At 38.9% G+C, this 20,468-nt stretch overlaps 2 protein-coding genes across 2 annotated transcripts; one reads left to right on the forward strand and one right to left on the reverse strand.

Annotated features, from left to right (window-relative positions):
* The first annotated feature begins 12 nt into the window (after positions 1 to 12).
* LOC113471919 lies at positions 13 to 2,374 on the forward strand. The gene is made up of 2 exons (XM_026831390.1): positions 13 to 588; positions 2,326 to 2,374. The coding sequence occupies exons 1-2, from the start codon at positions 26 to 28 to the stop codon at positions 2,351 to 2,353; spliced, it is 591 nt and encodes a 196-aa protein (XP_026687191.1). The 5' UTR covers positions 13 to 25; the 3' UTR covers positions 2,354 to 2,374.
* A 3,335-nt stretch (positions 2,375 to 5,709) lies between these two features.
* Positions 5,710 to 13,997, reverse strand: LOC103520156 (the record flags this gene model as incomplete). Its single annotated transcript, XM_026831391.1, is given in 3 exon segments — positions 5,710 to 5,828; positions 6,998 to 7,104; positions 13,916 to 13,997. Coding segments are annotated over 3 exon segments (202 nt in total), but the record flags the coding sequence as incomplete, so codon positions are not given.
* Positions 13,998 to 20,468: the final 6,471 nt, after the last annotated feature.

The raw sequence follows: 20,468 nt of genomic DNA on the forward strand, positions 1-20,468 counted from the left end.
CAGAAGCTTGATGACAAAATTTAGAATGTTACATCCCAACTCTTCAGTAGAAAGACTATATCTTCCACGAAAGGATGGTGGCAGAGGACTGGTGAATATCAAGCTGATGTGTATGAAACTAGAGATCAACATGGAGAAGAGACTGAGAGCAAGCCAAGACAAGACCATGAAGAAAATCATTGAAGTGGATAAGAAATTCACACCACTGAACCTAACCACTGAAACTACGCCTGAAAATGTCATGGGGAAAGAACAACTCAAGGAACAGTGGAAATCAAAAGCTCTTCATGGGAGATATCCTAAGTCCCTAGAAAATGAAATGGTTGATCGAGAAATGTCGCTCGAGTACATGCGCAAAGGTTATCTTTTTGCCGAAACAGAAGGTTTCTTAACAGCGATTCAAGATAGAGTTATTCGAACAAAGAATTACGAAAAACACATATTGAAACTAGATGGTGTCGTAGATAGATGCAGGAAATGTAAGGTACACAATGAAACTATAGAACATGTGATTGGTGGTTGCTCTGCTTTAGCCGATAATGTTTATCTGGGAAGACACAATCAAGTGGCGAAGATCATCCATATCGAATTGGCAAAAAAGTACGAATTGATACAAGATCCTCTTCCGTTTTACAAGTACACCCCAGAGCCCGTACTGGAATCCAGAGATTATTTGCTGTATTGGGATAGAACAATATTGACGGACAAAACTGTAGACCATAACAAACCTGATATAGTCTTCATCAATAAAAAAGAGAATAAAGGTATAATGATTGATGTTGCAGTACCACTAACACATAACATCCAGAAAACCGAAGTTGAAAAAGTCAGGAAGTATGAAGAGCTGAAAGAAGACATGAAAAGAACATGGAAACTGACCAACATCACTATCATTCCGATTGTCATTTCAAGTGAAGGGGTAACATCAAAATGTTTTAAAGAAAATCTTGAGAGACTGAGAGACTTGAAGTGAACAAAACTGCAAGACTCAACATCCAAAAGAGTGTCATCCTTCAAACATGTCACATCGTTCGCAAATTTTTAAACAACTAATTTTAACTATAGTTCATGTAAGATAGTTTGAATTGACTCCTTGCATGTACTCAGAAGCTACAAATAAATACATGTACCTTGTTCATAATAATAATAATTTTTCGTGGTCCTTTGATGGCCAAATTCAATTAAAGTAATAAAACTTCGTTACCTATACTTTATGTATCTTACCGGATAGAAAGAAGAATGGGAGCTCTCCCCCGAAACATTGCACAGTCATCACCAGACCCTGTAGTGTTTTCATCCAAGTACTGTATTCACATCCCTGCGCTGTGGCTAAATCTTCCAGGAACCTGTACATTGAGATTTTTTTTTTTCAACAAAATACTCAAGTATATTTATTCACAATTCATGGACAGCCATAACATAATAAATTAAAAGAAATAACAATAAAGAAGAAGAAAGAAATATGTAACTGAAGAAAGAATAGGGGAAAATAGAGAAGGAATGATTTTTCACGCGGAATCGAATGGTGAAACTTTTAGAACTGTCCGACTTAATGTAATAGAAAGTCGTGTGATGTTCACACCAGATTTTTTAACTATGACGTGACGTCACGTGCAGTGTTGTCAAAATATTAGCACTCGCCGCGCGGTAAAAAAAATCCTTCGAAAAGCGCGAGTTCAAACACAAATATAACGATAGAGTCGCCATTTTTTTCGCGGTTAATGCGAACAGCTGATTTTTTTAATCAGCTGCTTATCCCCACTACGAGATTTTTACCCCCACTCTCGAATGCCAGCCATTCACGATCAGTTTTAACTGACAGTTTGAACTGTCAGTTAAAACTGATCGTGAATGGCGGTGAACTTCCTCAATTCCTAAAACCTCTATACTCAATCACACTTCCTACTGACTTGGTTAGTTTCACCTTCAAGTTTCGCATTTAATGTGTACAGAAGGTGAAACTGGCCAAGTCAGTAGGAAGTGTGATTGAGTATAGAGGTTTTAGGAATTAGGCAAGGTCTAGTTTTAATGAGTTTTAATCATTATTCCTAGTTTTAGGAATCAGACAAGGTCTAACTTGGCCTCTATTTAGATATCACATACTATCGTAGGCCGAACTTTTTGAGTAAGTCATTGCGGAACTTGGCCCACTTTCAACGAAGTTTTTTTTGGGGGGATAATAAGTAGACATAGAGAAGGTATTTGCAATCAACCAACAATGAAGGTAGGTATACGAGTATTACGTAGGTAGGTAGGTATGTACACTATTCCGACCCTGGACTCGAAACTCCCCAAGACATCCCTTCGCGGATTCTATACGAAGACTCTTGAAATTTGTCGCGACGACCTATGAAACTCAAGGCGAGAAAGCTTTAGATAACACTTCAGTCGTTATTTTATGACCGGTTTTAGCGTCACCTATGTTAAGCTACGCCGAGCAAGGCCAATAAATGGATGGGTGACTTAAAACTTATATTGGGAACTAGTGGTTGACCCGTCCTTTGTACGGGACCACCACACACACACAAATACACCCCCCACACACACCACACCCGTCACACACATCCCAATAAACTTAATATTAAACAAATTAGGTAGGTACATAGGTACTGATTTTCTTTAATCGCGATCGAATAAACTACGGGCTAAAAAATTCCCGGAGGGACGGACCCAGCTTGTTTGATTTTACTTTCATGTAATGATTTAAAATCAAGACTAGAGCCCGTTTTCCCTTTATTTCCAATATAATGTTTAAGTCAGAAGTCTCACATCCATTTATTGGCCTTGCTCGGCGTAGCTTAACATAGGTGACGCTAAACCGGTCTTAAATGATCGACTGAAGTGTTATCTAAAACTTTCTCGCTTTGAGTTCATAGGTCGTCGCGACAAATTTCAAGATCAGAGCTCAATTGTGTGAGAAAATGTGAAAAAAAAATCCCACAATTACTCAATTAACTTTAAGTCACCCATCCATTTATTGGCCTTGCTCGGCGAAATCCCCCAAAAACCAGTTTTTTTGGTTTTTGGCTTTATGGTTATCTGGACAAAATTTGCACCACCATTTTCGTGATCCTGGTAAAAAGACCTTTAATTTGATATATGTATAGGTCGACCAGGTTTGGATAAGTCCTTCTATGGGGACTGACTGACTGACAGACAGACAGACACTGAAGCGAATACAATAGTCCGTCCCTTATACCTTTTTACTTTCTATTACCTTTACGTATAGGGAACCTATACAAGGTAATGAGAAAGTATTGCAATCGGTCCAAATTTTCAAAATCGGGAAATGGTTGGAAATATCCGTTTTGGGATCCCCTGATGTCAAAAAAGTAGTTTTTGTCCCATGGTCTGTACGTATGTATGTACCACAGGTTTAAATGGGAAAAGGTTGTATACAAAATATCTCAAGACCGGTTTGTCTCATGGTCTGTACGTAACGTCTGTACGTACGTACGTATGTATGTATGTACGTACTACAGGTTTAAATGGAAAAAAGTAGAAAGTTGTGAACAAAATATCTCAAGAACGGTTTGTCCTACGTACGTATGTATGTATGTACGTACTACAGGTTTAAATGGAAAAAAGTAGAAAGTTGTGAACAAAATATCTCAAGAACGGTTTGTCGTAAAGCGATGAAATTTGGTATGCTATCCCGGTATGGTCCAAGAACGCGACTGTAACAATTTGGTAAAAATCGGACAGTCACCCATCCAGATATTAACCAAAGTAATTGTTACTTAACCCTCATTTCGTGGAAAATGTTGAAAAGGTTGTGAACAAAATATCTCAAGAACGGTTTGTAGTAGAGAAATGAAATTTGGTATGCTATCCCGATATGGTCCAAGGACGCGACTGTAACAATTTGGCAAAAATCGGATAATCACCCATCCAGATATTAACCAAAGTAATTGTTACTTAACCCTCATTTCGTGGAAAATGTTGAAAAGGTTGTGAACAAAATATCTCAAGAACCGTTTGTCGTAAAGCGATGAAATTTGGTATGCTATCCCAGTATGGTCCAAGGACGCGACTGTAACAATTTGGCAAAAATCGGATAATCACCCATCCAGATATTAACCAAAGTAATTGTTACTTAACCCTCATTTCGTGGAAAATGTTGAAAAGGTTGTGAACAAAATATCTCAAGAACCGTTTGTCGTAAAGCGATGAAATTTGGTATGCTATCCCAGTATGGTCCAAGGACGCGACTGTAACAATTTGGCAAAAATCGGATAATCACCCATCCAGATATTAACCAAAGTAATTGTTACTTAACCCTCATTTCGTGGAAAATGTTGAAAAGGTTGTGAACAAAATATCTCAAGAACCGTTTGTCGTAAAGCGATGAAATTTGGTATGCTATCCCAGTATGGTCCAAGGACGCGACTGTAACAATTTGGCAAAAATCGGATAATCACCCATCCAGATATTAACCAAAGTAATTGTTACTTAACCCTCATTTCGTGGAAAATGTTGAAAAGGTTGTGAACAAAATATCTCAAGAACCGTTTGTCGTAAAGCGATGAAATTTGGTATGCTATCCCAGTATGGTCCAAGGACGCGACTGTAACAATTTGGCAAAAATCGGATAATCACCCATCCAGATATTAACCAAAGTAATTGTTACTTAACCCTCATTTCGTGGAAAATGTTGAAAAGGTTGTGAACAAAATATCTCAAGAACCGTTTGTCGTAAAGCGATGAAATTTGGTATGCTATCCCAGTATGGTCCAAGGACGCGACTGTAACAATTTGGCAAAAATCGGATAATCACCCATCCAGATATTAACCAAAGTAATTGTTACTTAACCCTCATTTCGTGGAAAATGTTGAAAAGGTTGTGAACAAAATATCTCAAGAACCGTTTGTCGTAAAGCGATGAAATTTGGTATGCTATCCCAGTATGGTCCAAGGACGCGACTGTAACAATTTGGCAAAAATCGGATAATCACCCATCCAGATATTAACCAAAGTAATTGTTACTTAACCCTCATTTCGTGGAAAATGTTGAAAAGGTTGTGAACAAAATATCTCAAGAACCGTTTGTCGTAAAGCGATGAAATTTGGTATGCTATCCCAGTATGGTCCAAGGACGCGACTGTAACAATTTGGCAAAAATCGGATAATCACCCATCCAGATATTAACCAAAGTAATTGTTACTTAACCCTCATTTCGTGGAAAATGTTGAAAAGGTTGTGAACAAAATATCTCAAGAACCGTTTGTCGTAAAGCGATGAAATTTGGTATGCTATCCCAGTATGGTCCAAGTTCTCGCACCGAAAATCCCCTACTAGATTTCCCCCTCAGCCTTTCGGAGTGTATCGAATGAAGATCCTTTCCCGGGATTATATTGTCCCAATAAGTCAATTTTTTACAGAGCCACAAACCATTTTCTTCTGAGAAAAGCGTACATAAAGTTGGTGCATGGCGGACTTTCTGTGATAAAAATGATCGGAAAAACTTTCCATATCCTATGGAAAGTTTTTCGTGTTCACCTTGTATATATCAATACTTTTTTTTGTGGAGGCCAAAAAATTCCCGGAGGGACACGCCCAGCTTGTTACACTTTGCATTACTTTCCTCAGTGTTGCTACAGTGTGTCCCAGAATTTATGCTTTCTCCTTTCTCGGTTTTTCTCAGACTAAGTTTGAATTGGGAAGAAATGCAAAACCACGTAACTTACATCCATAATATCAACAACAAGGTTTCCTTCTGTTAGATTTAATTTTGTGACATCAGCCTTGGATCTTAGATCTGAAAAAACTTGAATTTGTTCATTTCTCCACTCATTCGATTGAAACTTGGATGTATCTATACTATGGTTCTGAAATTAATAATCACAATGATATTATTAATAACAATAACGAACACTCAAGAAATTGGAGGGCGACATATCACTTCACAAGATTCAGGATATTGCTCTGTGCGGAAGTGCCCAAATCCTGAGGAAGACCATCTACTAGAAGCAAGAAGAAACCTGGCCTGGGGATTCTGGTTGAATCTTGGCTAGATTTTATTGATCCCGACAGTATATGTTTTATTGTTGTGTTGAAGTTGAAAATAATAATGGACTTTTGAGTGGAAGGTGTAGTGGCCGGTTGATATTGGGAACTGAAATAGCCATTCGTTTCTTCTCAGTTTTGAAATGTAAAAGTTCTTACAGTAAAATTATTGATCTTTCACAATACTCCATGTCTTTTCATATATAACAGAAGGCAACCACTAGGCGAGGTTAACGCCTTAGGCGTTCTCTACCACCTAACCCTTAGATCTCCATTATTATGTGGTCAAATTCTCAAATAATTGAGGATAAAATTCCATACCTCGGCTGGGATCGAACCCACGGGCTTTTTTTAAGGGGCTGTGTATGAGCTCCTCCACCCAATATTTATTTTTACTTCCCTTAACCCGGTGCTTCTCAAAGTTATCTCAACCGCGGCACACTTTTCAAGACGTAAAGAGTGAACATAAATATTCTCTAAAATAACACCGCAGTCCTTTTTTTCTCAACATGGCATGCAATCTGTCTTTATCTCATCAGCTTTTTTTTTAAGAGGTTTGACAGAGGGAACTGTAACTGCTATGGTCTTATCGTCCCGAAATCAAAGAGAGAAGGAAGACAGGATAGGAGAAAGCCAGCCGTTCCGAGAACGAACATTATCCCATCAGGATAAAATCCGCCCCGGGCGGGAATCGAACCCGCGGCCTAGCGCTTACAAGGCAGACGCACTACCAACTAAGCTAACTAACTTTTAAAAGTGCGATAATAAGTTGTAATAATATCCACTTAATAGTTGTGAGATAATGCCTAGCTCTCATCATCTTTGTGATCTTTCTTTTAATGAAAAAATAACTTGGCAAAGGGCAACACCTGGAACATATAGTCGCACCCAACCTTGGCGTCAGGTTAGACAGAACACTCAGCTATAGACCGCACTGCGAAGATACTAACAAGAAGGTCACAGCCAGGAACAATATAAACAGGAAACTCACAGGAACAAAATGGGGAGCAGATCCAAATGTCCTGAGAACGTCAGCCTTGGCTCTGTGCACATCCGCAGCGGAGTATGCAGCACCAGCCTGGAGAAACTCCGCACATTCTAAAAAAAAAAAGTCGACGTCGCCATACATGAAACTGCCAGAATTATCACCGGTTGCTTAAACCCTACACCCCTCAAAAAATTATACCCAATAGCAGGAATCGCACCACCAGTGCCTCATATCACCAAAGTATGGAAAAGTATCTTACAAGTGTAATAGTCAATGAAAAAGCAGAACTTTGAATTAGGACGAATTATATCGTAATATGGAATCCCCCCAAAAAATACCACTTCGTGGCCTAAAAAAAAAGACCCCGCCAAGTCGTTCCTCCCAAAATAAATCAAGTGCCCACAAAAAATAAACAAAACTCCATCCCACCCCACCCAAAAAAGATTAGAGATCAATTTTGTACCCCGCCTTTTATTCACTTCATAATTTATGTGCTCCTCCTTCACGTAGTACCTACCTCTCTTTCCCCTCATTGCACTCCTCTTTCCTCTAATATTACTTCTGCTTCACTGCATTGGCGGCGTGCCACCTACGTTTCTTTCCCCTCATTGCACTCTTCTTTCCTCTAATCTCACTTCTGCTTCACTACATTGGCGGCGTGCCATCGATTTAATGTTTAAAAGCATTGCACGCCGCCAATGCAGTGAAGCAGAAGTGATAATAGAGGAAATAGGAGTGCAATGAGGGGAAAGAAAGGTAGGTGGCACGCCACCAATGCAGTGAAGCAGAAGTGATATTAGAGGAAAGAGGAGTGCACTGAGGGGAAAGAAAGGTACATACTACGTGAAGGAGGAGCACACAAATTATGAAGTGAATAAAAGGCGGGGTACAAAATTGATTTCCAATCTTTTTTTTTTAGTGGGGATGCCAGTTTTTTTTGGGAGGGGGGGGGCACTTGATTTATTTTGGGAGGAACGACTTGGCGGGGTCTTTTTTTATGCCACGAAGTGGTATTTTTTGGGGGGATCTCACAACTTTTTGCAGAAACTTACCATAGTATTACGTATGAACGCAGCGCGACAAAGTACAAATACAAAGGCAATAGGCATAGAAACATCATTTGGTAAGGCTTGGTAAGGTGAGGTTATTTCTGAGTGAAAAACATAATAGTAATATCATTGGGTAAGTTTTAGTAAGTTCGAGTCGTTTCCGAGTGAAAAGTACCATAGTATCATCATTGGTTATGTTTTAGTAAGTTCTGGTCATTTCCAAGTTAAACATACCATAGTAACATTAGTGGGTAAGTTTTGGTAAGTTCCGATCAGTTCAGACTGAAAAATACCATAATAACATCATTGAGTAAGTTTTGGTAAGTTCCAATCATTTCCGAGTGAAAAATTAAACAGTAACATCATTGAGTAAGTTTTGGTAAGTTTGGATCATTTGCGAGTGAAAAACATCATAGAAACATAATTGGTTAACTTTCATGTATAGCTGGTCCTAACTAACTTTGGATGATATTATGTACCACCCCAGTACGTAAAAACCGGCATCGGCATTTAAGAAGAAAAGCAGCCTTTAATCAGATACAAGGCCAAATAAGCCCTTTGTCGCTGTCCTCAATAGATCAGTTGCGCTTACTTGGGTGATGTTTCAAAGTCATAGAGCAGTAAAAATGACGACCAACGGAATTTTTCTTTTTCTTCTACGACTTCTAGATCCCGAGATAAATCGATTTAAAAAATGCGGGTAAATCGTGAACTTTGACGTCACGGAATACGCTCCTGTAGGCGATGACGTCACATCAAAGGTCCCGAGCAAAGTCCCTCGCGGGCAACGCATTAATGTATTTGTGCGCATACGTTTCTGCGCATTTCTTTCTGCTCCTCCGCAAGCGTGCTTGCATACAGGCGTTACCTAGCGGACGAAAAAAACAACTACGTAAAGTCTGACGTCACACATCTTTGAACTCTTTCATTAGAACAGTTATTTTCCGTGGGGGCCCGTCCCTCCGGGAATTTTTCGATCTTGGTTAAAGAAAATAAGTATTTATGTACCTACCTATTTTATTTAATATTCAGTTTATGACCAACATGATGGTGCCCCTGCCCATTTCGCTAGAAGAAGCCGTGAGGTTCTAGACCAATTTTTCCCCGAAAATTGGATTGGTCGTGGTGGACCAATCCCATGGCCTGCTAGGTCCCCTGACAAAAACCCAATAGACTATTGTGTGTGGGGATTCATAAAGGATCTCATTTATGAAACACCCGTAGAAAGCGAAGAAGACCTCATAGGCCGGATAGTCGCTGCCTTCGGATTCTTTGTGGAGACCAGAAACATCTTCAGAAATATCAGGAAGAGCATGAGGAGAAGGTGCAATCTCTGCATTGAACACGAGGGGCAACAGTACCAACAATTCCTATGAAATACTGTGATAGTGTTTGTGTAGTGCACATCGCGTTTTTCGCCAAACATTTTGTTGTATCTCCGGTTTCGGTCGTTCGATTTCGACGATCTTGATGTCTAATGACAGACAAGTTTTTCCTGATGAGAATCAGATTTCTATGGGGGGAATAGTTTCGAGTTATTCAAGCGGAAAGTTGGTCAAAAAATCTCAAAAACTGAAACTTTGGAGAGAATCACTCCTAAAAATAGGTAAGTTTGTATTTTTTGCAAATTATTATGATTGTTCTAGATGTAAAATTTTGTGCAAATTTCAAAAATGAAAACCGTTTCTTTCTACGACAAGTAGAAAAAAAGTTGTTCAACTTTTTCTGAGGGTGCCTATCATTTTCCCCAAAACACACAAAATGGCGGTTATCTAGAGAACCGATCGAAACCGCTCATGCATATGGGAATGATTATTGTTGGAAATGATCCCATATATCTACTGTAGGCTGTTGTCCCTATAATTCTGGACCACCCTGTATACTCGTAGGTCGACCAGGTTTGGATAAGTCCTTCTATGGGCACAGGGCACAGACCGACAGACAGACGACACCGAAGCGAATACAATAGTCCGTCCCTTATACCTTTTTATTACTATTGTAATAATCTCCCTTGATCTATCTATTTATCCATCCATCCCTCCATCCCATCCCATCCATCCATCCCATCCCATCCCATCCCATCCATCCATCCATCTATCTATATAAAATTGTAGATTTGTCTGTACATTGCTTAGAATCGTGAAATTTTTAGTTATTCTTAATCCTCATGCATCCACGATTCCAAATATCACATTAGAAAAATTTCTGTCTGTCTGTCTGTCTGTATGTGTGTATGTCTGTCTGTTACGCTAAATAGACCTTTGGTTGTCCTCTTTTCACGAGAAAACGGCTCGACCGATTTTGATGAAATTTTTTGTGGTTGTTAAGAAGAGTACTCGAGGTGACATAGGCTACTTAAAATTATCACATTTCATCCTGATTAAAAATGGCGGCGGTTCAAAGTTATGCCTATTATGCTGCTCTGTGGGACATGTCAGGGAGCGCGTATCGCGACCGTGTGTAGTGGATGTGTGTGTGGTGGGTGGGTGTGTGTGGTGGGTGTGTGGTGGGTGTGTGTGGTGAGTGGGTGTGTGTGATGAATGTGTGTGTAATAGGTGTGGGTGGGTGTGGTGGTTGGTGTGTGATGGGTGTATTTGGTGGATGGGTGTGTGTGTGTGTGTGTGTGTGTGTGTGTGTGTGTGTGTGTGTGTGTGTGTGTGTGTGTGTGTGTGTGTGTGTGTGTGTGTGTGTGTGTGTGTGTGTGTGTGTGTGTGTGTGTGTGTGTGTGTGTGTGTGTGTGTGTGTGTGTGTGTGTGTGTGTGTGTGTGTGTGTGTGTGTGTGTGTGTGTGTGTGTGTGTGTGTGTGTGTGTGTGTGTGTGTGTGTGTGTGTGTGTGTGTGTGTGTGTGTGTGTGTGTGTGTGTGTGTGTGTGTGTGTGTGTGTGTGTGTGTGTGTGTGTGTGTGTGTGTGTGTGTGTGTGTGTGTGTGTGTGTGTGTGTGTGTGTGTGTGTGTGTGTGTGTGTGTGTGTGTGTGTGTGTGTGTGTGTGTGTGTGTGTGTGTGTGTGTGTGTGTGTGTGTGTGTGTGTGTGTGTGTGTGTGTGTGTGTGTGTGTGTGTGTGTGTGTGTGTGTGTGTGTGTGTGTGTGTGTGTGTGTGTGTGTGTGTGTGTGTGTGTGTGTGTGTGTGTGTGTGTGTGTGTGTGTGTGTGTGTGTGTGTGTGTGTGTGTGTGTGTGTGTGTGTGTGTGTGTGTGTGTGTGTGTGTGTGTGTGTGTGTGTGTGTGTGTGTGTGTGTGTGTTTAAGTCACCCATCCATTTATTGGCTTTGCTCGGCGTAGCTTAACATAGGTGACGCTTAAACCGGTCTTAAATGATCGACTGAAGTGTTATCTAAAACTTTCTCGCTTTGAGTTCATAGGTCGTCGCGACAAATTTCGAGATCAGAGCTCATTTGTGTGAGAAAATGTAAAAAACAAGCGGGGCCCGTCCCTCCGGGAATTTTTCGATCTTGGTTAAAGAAAATCAGTATTTATGTACCTACCTATTTTATTTATTAATCAGTTTTTTTTTATTCTTGATTTGATTTTACTTTCATGTAATGATTTAAAATCAAGACTAGAGCCCGTTCTCCCTTTATTCCCAATATAAGGTTTAAGTCACCCATCCATTTATTGGCCTTCCTCGGCGTAGCTTAACATAGGTAACGCTAAAACCGGTCTTAAATGATCGACTGAAGTGTTATCTAAAACTTTCTCGCTTTGAGTTCATAGGTCGTCGCGACAAATTTCAAGATCAGAGCTCATTTGTGTGAGAAAATGAGAAAAAAAAAATCCCACAATTAGTCAATTAACTTTAATTTGTGTGAGAAAATGTGAAAAAAAAAATCCCACAATTACTCAATTAACTTTAAGTCACCCATCCATTTATTGGCATTCCTCGGCGTAGTTTGACATAGGTAACGCTAAAAACGGTCTTAAATGATCGACTGAAGTGTTATCTAAAACTTTCTCGCTTTGAGTTCATAGGTCGTCGCGACAAATTTTGACATCAGCTTTATTTTGTGTAAAATGTGAAAAAAATCCCCCAAAAACCACAAAATTTGCACCACCACTTTCGTGTTCCTGGTAAAAAGACCTTTAATGATTTGTGTGAGAAAATGTGAAAAAAAATCCCCCAAAAACCAGTTTTTTTGGTTTTTTGGCTTTATGGTTTTTAGGACAAAATTTGCACCCGGTAAAAAGACCTTTAATTTGATATATAGGTCGACTAGGTTTGGATAAGTCCTTCTATGGGGACAGACAGACCGACCGAGCGACAGACAGACGACACCGAGGCGAATACAATAGTCCGTCCCTTATACCTTTTTTAGTCCGTCCTTCCTTTATTATTAGTCCGTCCTTCCTTAAAAGGTATAGTGGACGGACTATTGTATTCGCTTCGGTGTCGGTCTGTCCGTCAGTCAGTCTGTCCCCATAGAAGGACTTATCCAAACACATAGGAATCGACCATTTATTTATAATTTTTACCCATTGGCAACTGCTACATTGTCTATCTTGAAATTAGAAATGTAAAGTACCTACGTTATCCTTTGGTGTTCATTCCGCGGGTAATACTCGCAAATCCCGGAAAATCCCACGCGGGATTGGCCAAATAAGTGGGCAATGTTTTATTTGACATCATAAGTACACATAAGTAGGTAGGTTATATAGCAGTAGAAAGAATTCCGCGGGAAATAATGGCAAATCGTGCAAAATCCCGCGTGAGATCAAAAGCGTGTGGGATTACAAATCCCTACACACCTAGGACTGGTCCTAAGACCTAACCAACATTAAAAACTATCACCCCATCAGTTAAAAACCGACATTATAAGAAAAGAATCAGTCTTTTATCGAATTCAAGGCCAAAGGGGCCCTTTGAGGGCCTTGAAACTATTAAAAGGCACATCTGCACCCACGAGAAAAAAAAATGAGCCATCAACCAACAAAATCGGTCCACTAGTTTAGGCTGTAGAGCGGTCAATGTCAAAGAAGCAGCAGAAAATGTGTAAAAATTTGACATTTTTCAAAGTCAAACATCTCCGGCTTGTCTCAACCGATTTTGATGATTTCTTTTTCAACTTGGTCTACTATCGTGCCCCAAATCACACATCCAATCCGTTTTCTTCCGCCATTTGTAGTTGTCCCTCTACAACTACCTGAAAACGGCTAGTTTCCCTGTCGCGTATAATATCTCTAGTAGCGCGGTCAAACATTCTTGACTTAGCGGGGCGGAGCGCTACCGCACTCCTTAATTGTAAATACCTACTTTCCCATACTTTGGCGATATAGGGCACGGATATTCGCCGCCAAGTAGCTGCTGAAATTGAAAGGAGGAAACAGAAAAATGACCCTAGACACGTCATGCACAGCTATCATACGCCACTGAAAAGACTGAAGTCCAGGAGGAGTTTTACAGCAACCATGAGAGGAATCCAAATAACACCAAGTGCGAGAAGGAGTTGATGCATGCGCATCTCCGATAGTCCCAGCTATCGGAGGATGACAAGGGCGAATGTGGCGCAATCCAGCAATGATTCACCTTCGCGTCTGCTCAAATCTCGCAACCGCATGTACATACGAAGTACTAATCAACGCATCTGAAAATGCGATACGAGTCGTGCAGCACTGGCAGGACTCAATATGACGGCATTTCTTAAATAAGAATCCCCTACTTGTAATATATAATATCAAAGGTCTAAAAGAACGTAGTAATTTGATACAAGTTTGAGCTCAATCCGACAACCAGGGCCGGAGTTATGGCCTATTCAAATTTTCATTTTTCCAAGTTCTCCCGCCAATAGGGGAAGCACCAAAATTGGGAAATTCATAACTTATGCCTCGCTCATCCTGTACAAAGGACGGGTCAACTACTGGTAAAAATAATAATGTTACTTACATTAATGGACAAATCGCAGTCCTTTGGAAAATGACATCTGTTAATTTGAATGGATTTACTTTTCACTGATCTTTTCTCTAGACTGAAATAAAAAGGGATGTGTAGGCAAGTAATAATTGACTAATATTTTTTGAACGTCTAAAGATGAGACGCTGAAATTTAGAGTAGTGTTTTATCTTTTCAAATACCATTTTTACTTTCTATTACCCTTACGTATAGGGAACCTATACAAGGTAATGAGAAAGTATTGCAATCGGTCCAAATTTTCAAAATCGGGAAATGGGTGGAAATATCCGTTTTGGGGTCCCCTGATTCCAAAAAAGTGGTTTTTAGCCCATGGTCTGTACGTAACGTACGTACGTACCATGAGATTTTTCACGCCGAATCGATTGGTGAAACTTTTAGAACTGTCCGACTTACAGTTGAGAAGTTGTGGGTTCGATACTCCCCTGTGTCAACAAATTTCTCTTTTATTTGTGAACCGTTACCAAATAAGCAAGTGAATTGTTGATCCCATGTGATTTTTCACGCGGAATCGAATGGTGCTACTTTTAGTACTGTCTGACTTATGGTTGAGAAGTTGCGGGTTCGATACTTCCCTGTGTCAACAAATTTCCCTTTTATTCTTGAACCGTTACCAAATAAGCAAGTGAATAGTCAATCGCATGTGATTTTTCACGCGGAATCGAATGGTGCTACTTTTCGCACTCTCTGACTTACAGTTGAGAAGTTGCGGGTTTGATACTCCCCTGTGTCAACAAATTTCCCTTTTATTTGTGAACCATTAACAAGTAAGCATGTGAATAGTTGATCCCATGAGATTTTTCACGCCGAATCGATTGGTGAAACTTTTAGAACTGTCCGACTTACAGTTGAGAAGTTGTGGGTTCGATACTCCCCTGTGTCAACAAATTTCTCTTTTATTTGTGAACCGTTACCAAATAAGCAAGTGAATTGTTGATCCCATGTGATTTTTCACGCGGAATCGAATGGTGCTACTTTTAGTACTGTCTGACTTATGGTTGAGAAGTTGCGGGTTCGATACTTCCCTGTGTCAACAAATTTCCCTTTTATTCTTGAACCGTTACCAAATAAGCAAGTGAATAGTCAATCGCATGTGATTTTTCACGCGGAATCGAATGGTGCTACTTTTCGCACTCTCTGACTTACAGTTGAGAAGTTGCGGGTTTGATACTCCCCTGTGTCAACAAATTTCCCTTTTATTTGTGAACCATTAACAAGTAAGCATGTGAATAGTTGATCCCATGAGATTTTTCACGCCGAATCGATTGGTGAAACTTTTAGAACTGTCCGACTTACAGTTGAGAAGTTGTGGGTTCGATACTCCCCTGTGTCAACAAATTTCTCTTTTATTTGTGAACCGTTACCAAATAAGCAAGTGAATTGTTGATCCCATGTGATTTTTCACGCGGAATCGAATGGTGCTACTTTTAGAACTCTCTGACTTACAGTTGAGAAGTTTCGGGTTCGATACTCCCCGGTGTCAACGAATTTCCCTTTTATTTGTGAACCATTAACAAGTAAGCATGTGAATAGTTGATCCCATGGGATTTTTCACGCCGAATAGAATGGTGAAACTTTTAGAACTGTCCGACTTACAGTTGAGAAGTTTAATGTAATAGAAAGTCGTGTGATGTTCACACCAGATTTTTTGAAGTTGTCGCCAACTTTCGTCCTGAGCTAGGATCGGTCCCAGGGGGACCAACTTTAAAATCTTATATGAGAATCCCCTACTTGTGATACAGCATATCAAAGGCCTTAAACACGTAGTACTTTGGTACAAGTTTGATTTCGATTTGACAACCAGGGACAGAGTTCACAGAGTTATGGATGGCCTATTGAAATTTTCATTTTTCCGTGTTCTCCCGTCAATAGGAGAAACACCAAGAATGGAAAATTCATATCAATTGGTGATTTGTGCTTCAAATAGACCCCACTAATAATTCATATTGAAATTCGGTCCCAAAAATAAAATTTCAAACATCCATTTTCACCCCCGGAGGCCATCAAGGCCGAAAGTCTAAATTTCATTTCAATATGACCCATTAGTGGGACCTATTTGAAGCACAAATCACCAATCGATATGAATTTCCCATTTTTGGTGCTTCTCCTATTGGCGGGAGAACATGGAAAATGAAAAATTGAATAGGCCATAACTCCGGCCCTGGTTGTCGGATCAAGCTCAATCTTGTACCAAAGTACTACGTTCTTTAAGACCTTTGATATGGTGTATCACAAGTAGGGGGTTCCTATTTAATATTTTAAAGTTGGCCCCCCTGGGGCCGAACCTGGCTCTGACCTAAATTTTGCAACTACTTTAAAAAATGGTATTTTAAAAGATAGAACACTACTCTAAATTTCAGCTTCTCATCTTTAACCGTTCAAAAAATATTCAGGGGTCCGCGGACATTATAAACACTCTGTATAATATACATAATGGGACAGTATGGAGAAAGCTGGGTCTTCAGGGATGTTATTCCTGTTGCATGCCGGCAGATTCCGCCCTTTTTTGCAGGTCAAATTGCCTCTAAATTTTTTAAAAGAAAATGCTGATCAGGGAAATTTCTATTTTTTTTTTTTTTTTTTTTTTAAAAAAAAATTGTATTTATTTGAAAAATAATTACAAGGGGTTTTTTTTTTTTTTTTTTAGAAAATAATTGTATTTATTTGAGAAATAATTACAAGGGGTTGGCAACATTTACATACAAAAAATGAGTTGGAAGACACGAAATGTGTTTTTAAAAAAAGATTTTTTTTTTTATTGCCAAATTTCGGACTTTTTATTTTGAAAATTAATTATTACAATATTCGAAAAACTTAAAAATATATTACTGAGTACACCAGTGCTCGATGCAAGGAGAACTAACTTGGATCAGGATAAAGAATAGTAGCTAAGATGGAAACTGCTGACTGATCTTAATTATTTAACAATGTAACCAGTTTTGGGTACATAACTCCTCCATCCTTAAATTCTGGCATTTCCTAAGGGGGAAATGTCAGGGTACAATCGGGGTGAGTTTGGAGCAACAGATGGGAGTTCAATATTCACACTCCCAGTTTCGACGGTTTCTACTGTGAGAGTAGATGAGGATTTTCCTGAGAAGTGTGTACTGTGTGGGAATCATCATTATTATCATTATCGAAAGTCTGTGTGATGAGTTCCGTGTCAGCGTTTATCAGAAAGATCATCGGATCAAGATCATCGGATTTAGGGATTTTAAGGGATTTTTTAACCATTTTGAGGTATAATAATTTTTATTTATCTAATAAAATACATTAATTATTTAAAGTGAGGTCCAACGGTAAGAGACATCGAAAACATTTGGTCATTCGGATGTGAATATTCTAATCAATGTGATTTTTCACGCCGAATCGAACTACTTTTAGTACTGTCTGACTTACGGTTGAGAAGTTGCGGGTTCGATACTTCCCTGTGTCAACAAATTTCCCTTCTATTTGTGAACCGTTACCAAATAAGCAAGTGATTTGTTGATCCCATGTGATTTTTCACGCGGAATCGAATGGTGCTACTTTTAGCACTCTCTGACTTACAGTTGAGAAGTTGCAGGTTCGATACTCCCCTGTGTCAACAAATTTCTCTTTTATTTGTGAACCGTTACCAAATAAGCAAGTGAATAGTTGATTCCATGTGATTTTTCACGCCGAATCGAATGGTGAAACTTTTAGAACTGTCCGACTTACAGTTGAGAAGTTGCGGGTTCGATACTCCCCTGTGTCAACAAAGTTCTCTTTTATTTGTGAACCGTTACCAAATAAGCAAGTGAATAGTTGATCCCATGTGATTTTTCACGCCGAATCGAATGGTGAAATTTTTAGAACTGTCCGACTTACAATTGAGAAGTTGCGGGTTCGATACTCCCCTGTGTCAACAAATTTCCCTTTTATTACATTTTTTTTTATTTTCTATTACTTTTCAAATACCTACGTATTCTGCAAATGTAATAGAAAGTCGTGTGATGTTCACACCATTTTTATTATTTGGACTGAAATCATTTAATATTATTTTAATACCTACATATGTAGTTAAAATTATTGGAATGAAGATTGGGCATCCATATTGATTGCCTTGCCTATTAATGGTGGATGTGTCAATTTTCCCACAGTGCCGCCGATGAAATGTGTTCTCCCAAGTTTTTATTTTCAATGTGAAAATTTTAACTTTTTATTATTTCCGAGGAAAAAATTAAAACTTGAAATAATGTCCTTTAAATAAGTACGTACTTTGAAAATTAGGAAATATATCTAATTCTTCAGTTGTCAAATAAATAAATATCTATGTACATAAATACATGTAAAATAAATAATCCAAATTCGGCTCTCTCCAACACCACAAGATACAAGGTGTGCAATGTAAGGTATCTTACACATGAAAGAGGTATGTAAACGAGAGAGAGTGAACAATATTATTATATCAAATTGTAATTACCCACCATAGAGCTAAGTTTCGAGATGTATAATAGCTAACGATGTTCTTATCGTCCTTGCTAATGATGCCGATGTGCTTCTCCTACTAATTACTTCATCTTAATATTCTCTAATAGTCGGGGCGCCAAACGTGAAAACTGACGCCAGCTCCACATCAGGTTTAGTGGATTAGCTACATTATTTGGATTTATTTTTGTTAACAAAATTGGTGGATGTGCCAAAAAAAAAAAAGTACTAGGTATCTAATAAAAATTAAACATCAGGCCTATCCAGAGGCAGGCAGTAATTGATGTATTTTTGAAAATGATATACATGTCTCTTCTTCTTCTTCTTCTCCTTCTTCTTCTTCTTTTTAGAAGTACTTCTTTTTACTTTCTATTACAACAGTATAGCGGAGCTATACTAGTAATGAAAGTATTGCAATCGGTCCAAATTTTCAAAATCGGGAAATGGTTGGAAATATCCGTTTTGGGATCCCCTGATGTCAAAAAAGTGATTTTTAGCCCATGGTCTGTACGTAACGTACGTACGTACGTAACGTACGTACGTACGTAACGTACGTACGTACGTAACGTACGTACGTACGTAACGTACGTACGTACGTAACGTACGTACGTACGTAACGTACGTACGTACGTAACGTACGTACGTACGTAACGTACGTACGTACGTAACGTACGTACGTACGTAACGTACGTACGTACGTAACGTACGTACGTACGTAACGTACGTACGTACGTAACGTACGTACGTACGTAACGTACGTACGTACGTAACGTACGTACGTACGTACGTACGTACGTACGTGCGTACATACATACGTACAGACCATGGGCTAAAAATCACTTTTTTGACATCAGGGGATCCCAAAACGGATATTTCCAACCATTTCCCGATTTTGAAAATTTGGACCGATTGCAATACTTTCATTACTAGTATAGCTCCGCTAAACTGTAGTAATAGAAAGTAAAAAATCTGGTGTGAACATCACACGACTTTCCTTATCCTATTGAATGATGCTTATTTGAGTGTTCTTTTACCCTAACTTTTACAATATCTCTAACCGTTTTGTCGCTATAGCTGAAAACCGCCAAAAAACGGTCGAAATCTGTCAAAAGCGGTCAAAATACCGCCAAGCGCAGCAAACATCTCAACCAAACGTTTTGTGTTGCATCCTTATCACATTTAACCAAAAATACACCCTGTAATTCCTTGATCTCATTGTGATCAAGAGACTCGATTCGTAGTATTTCCTTGTTAGGGAAAACTCCCAAGTACTGATTGATGTCACTTATGAACTCAAAAAGATTCTCTTTGATTTCTAGTTAAACATGTTCACAGGACTTGGTGCTTTCTAAGAGGACGATTTCTCGTTCGCAAATGTTTTCATCGACATTTAGGTTTTCTTGCAGACATTGATGAGGTTTCCCTAGAATACACGGGCCATTCAAAGCTTTCATTACGTTTCTGGATTTAAGGTAGTATTTATTACTAGGTATTATGGTGAAATATTCATGTCCATTAAAACTAGGGATAGAAAGGAGGTGTACTAACTCAAAGGTTGTATCATAATTTACAGGGAAAGACAAAAAGAAAGATATCCGATTACGTTCTACTTTACAGTTAACCTCTATTAATTTCTGTAGTTCAAATATGTCAAAATCATCCGGGGAGATCTTTCTTGTTTGTTTTAGCTTATCAAGATGAGAAATCAAATCATCTGGCTTTAAAATACTGGGATGGTATGTTTTTAAATTGCAAAAAGTAAGGGCGTTCTCTAAATCCTGTAATATACTTAAAATAGAATTAAAAAGAAAAATCAATTGAGAAAAAATATCTTTTGCAAAAATATTATCCTTAATCCTAATTTCCTTATCAGTGATATTTACAATTTCCTTAATCCTAAACTTAAGGACTTGCTCATTGTGTTCAATGTCCTTAATTGATTTATCAAAACGTTTAATAGCCTCCTGAGTGAGCGAATATTGGAGCTCAATCTGGTTTTGCCAATAAGCAAGTGAATAGTTGATCCCATGTGATTTTTCACGCCGAATCGAATGGTGAAATTTTTAGAACTGTCCGACTT

The sequence above is a fragment of the Diaphorina citri genome, unplaced genomic scaffold, assembly GCF_000475195.1.
Source record: "Diaphorina citri unplaced genomic scaffold, Diaci psyllid genome assembly version 1.1 scaffold3282, whole genome shotgun sequence".
Classification (NCBI taxonomy): domain Eukaryota; kingdom Metazoa; phylum Arthropoda; class Insecta; order Hemiptera; family Psyllidae; genus Diaphorina; species Diaphorina citri.

Coding starts and splice junctions, on each gene's coding strand:
- LOC113471919 (XM_026831390.1), top strand. CDS start 26: ATGTTACATCCCAACTCTTCAGTAGAAAGACTATATCTTCCACGAAAG. Junction 589..2,325: donor GCGAAGATCATCCATATCGA/ATTGGCAAAAAA, acceptor CTATACGAAGAC/TCTTGAAATTTGTCGCGACG.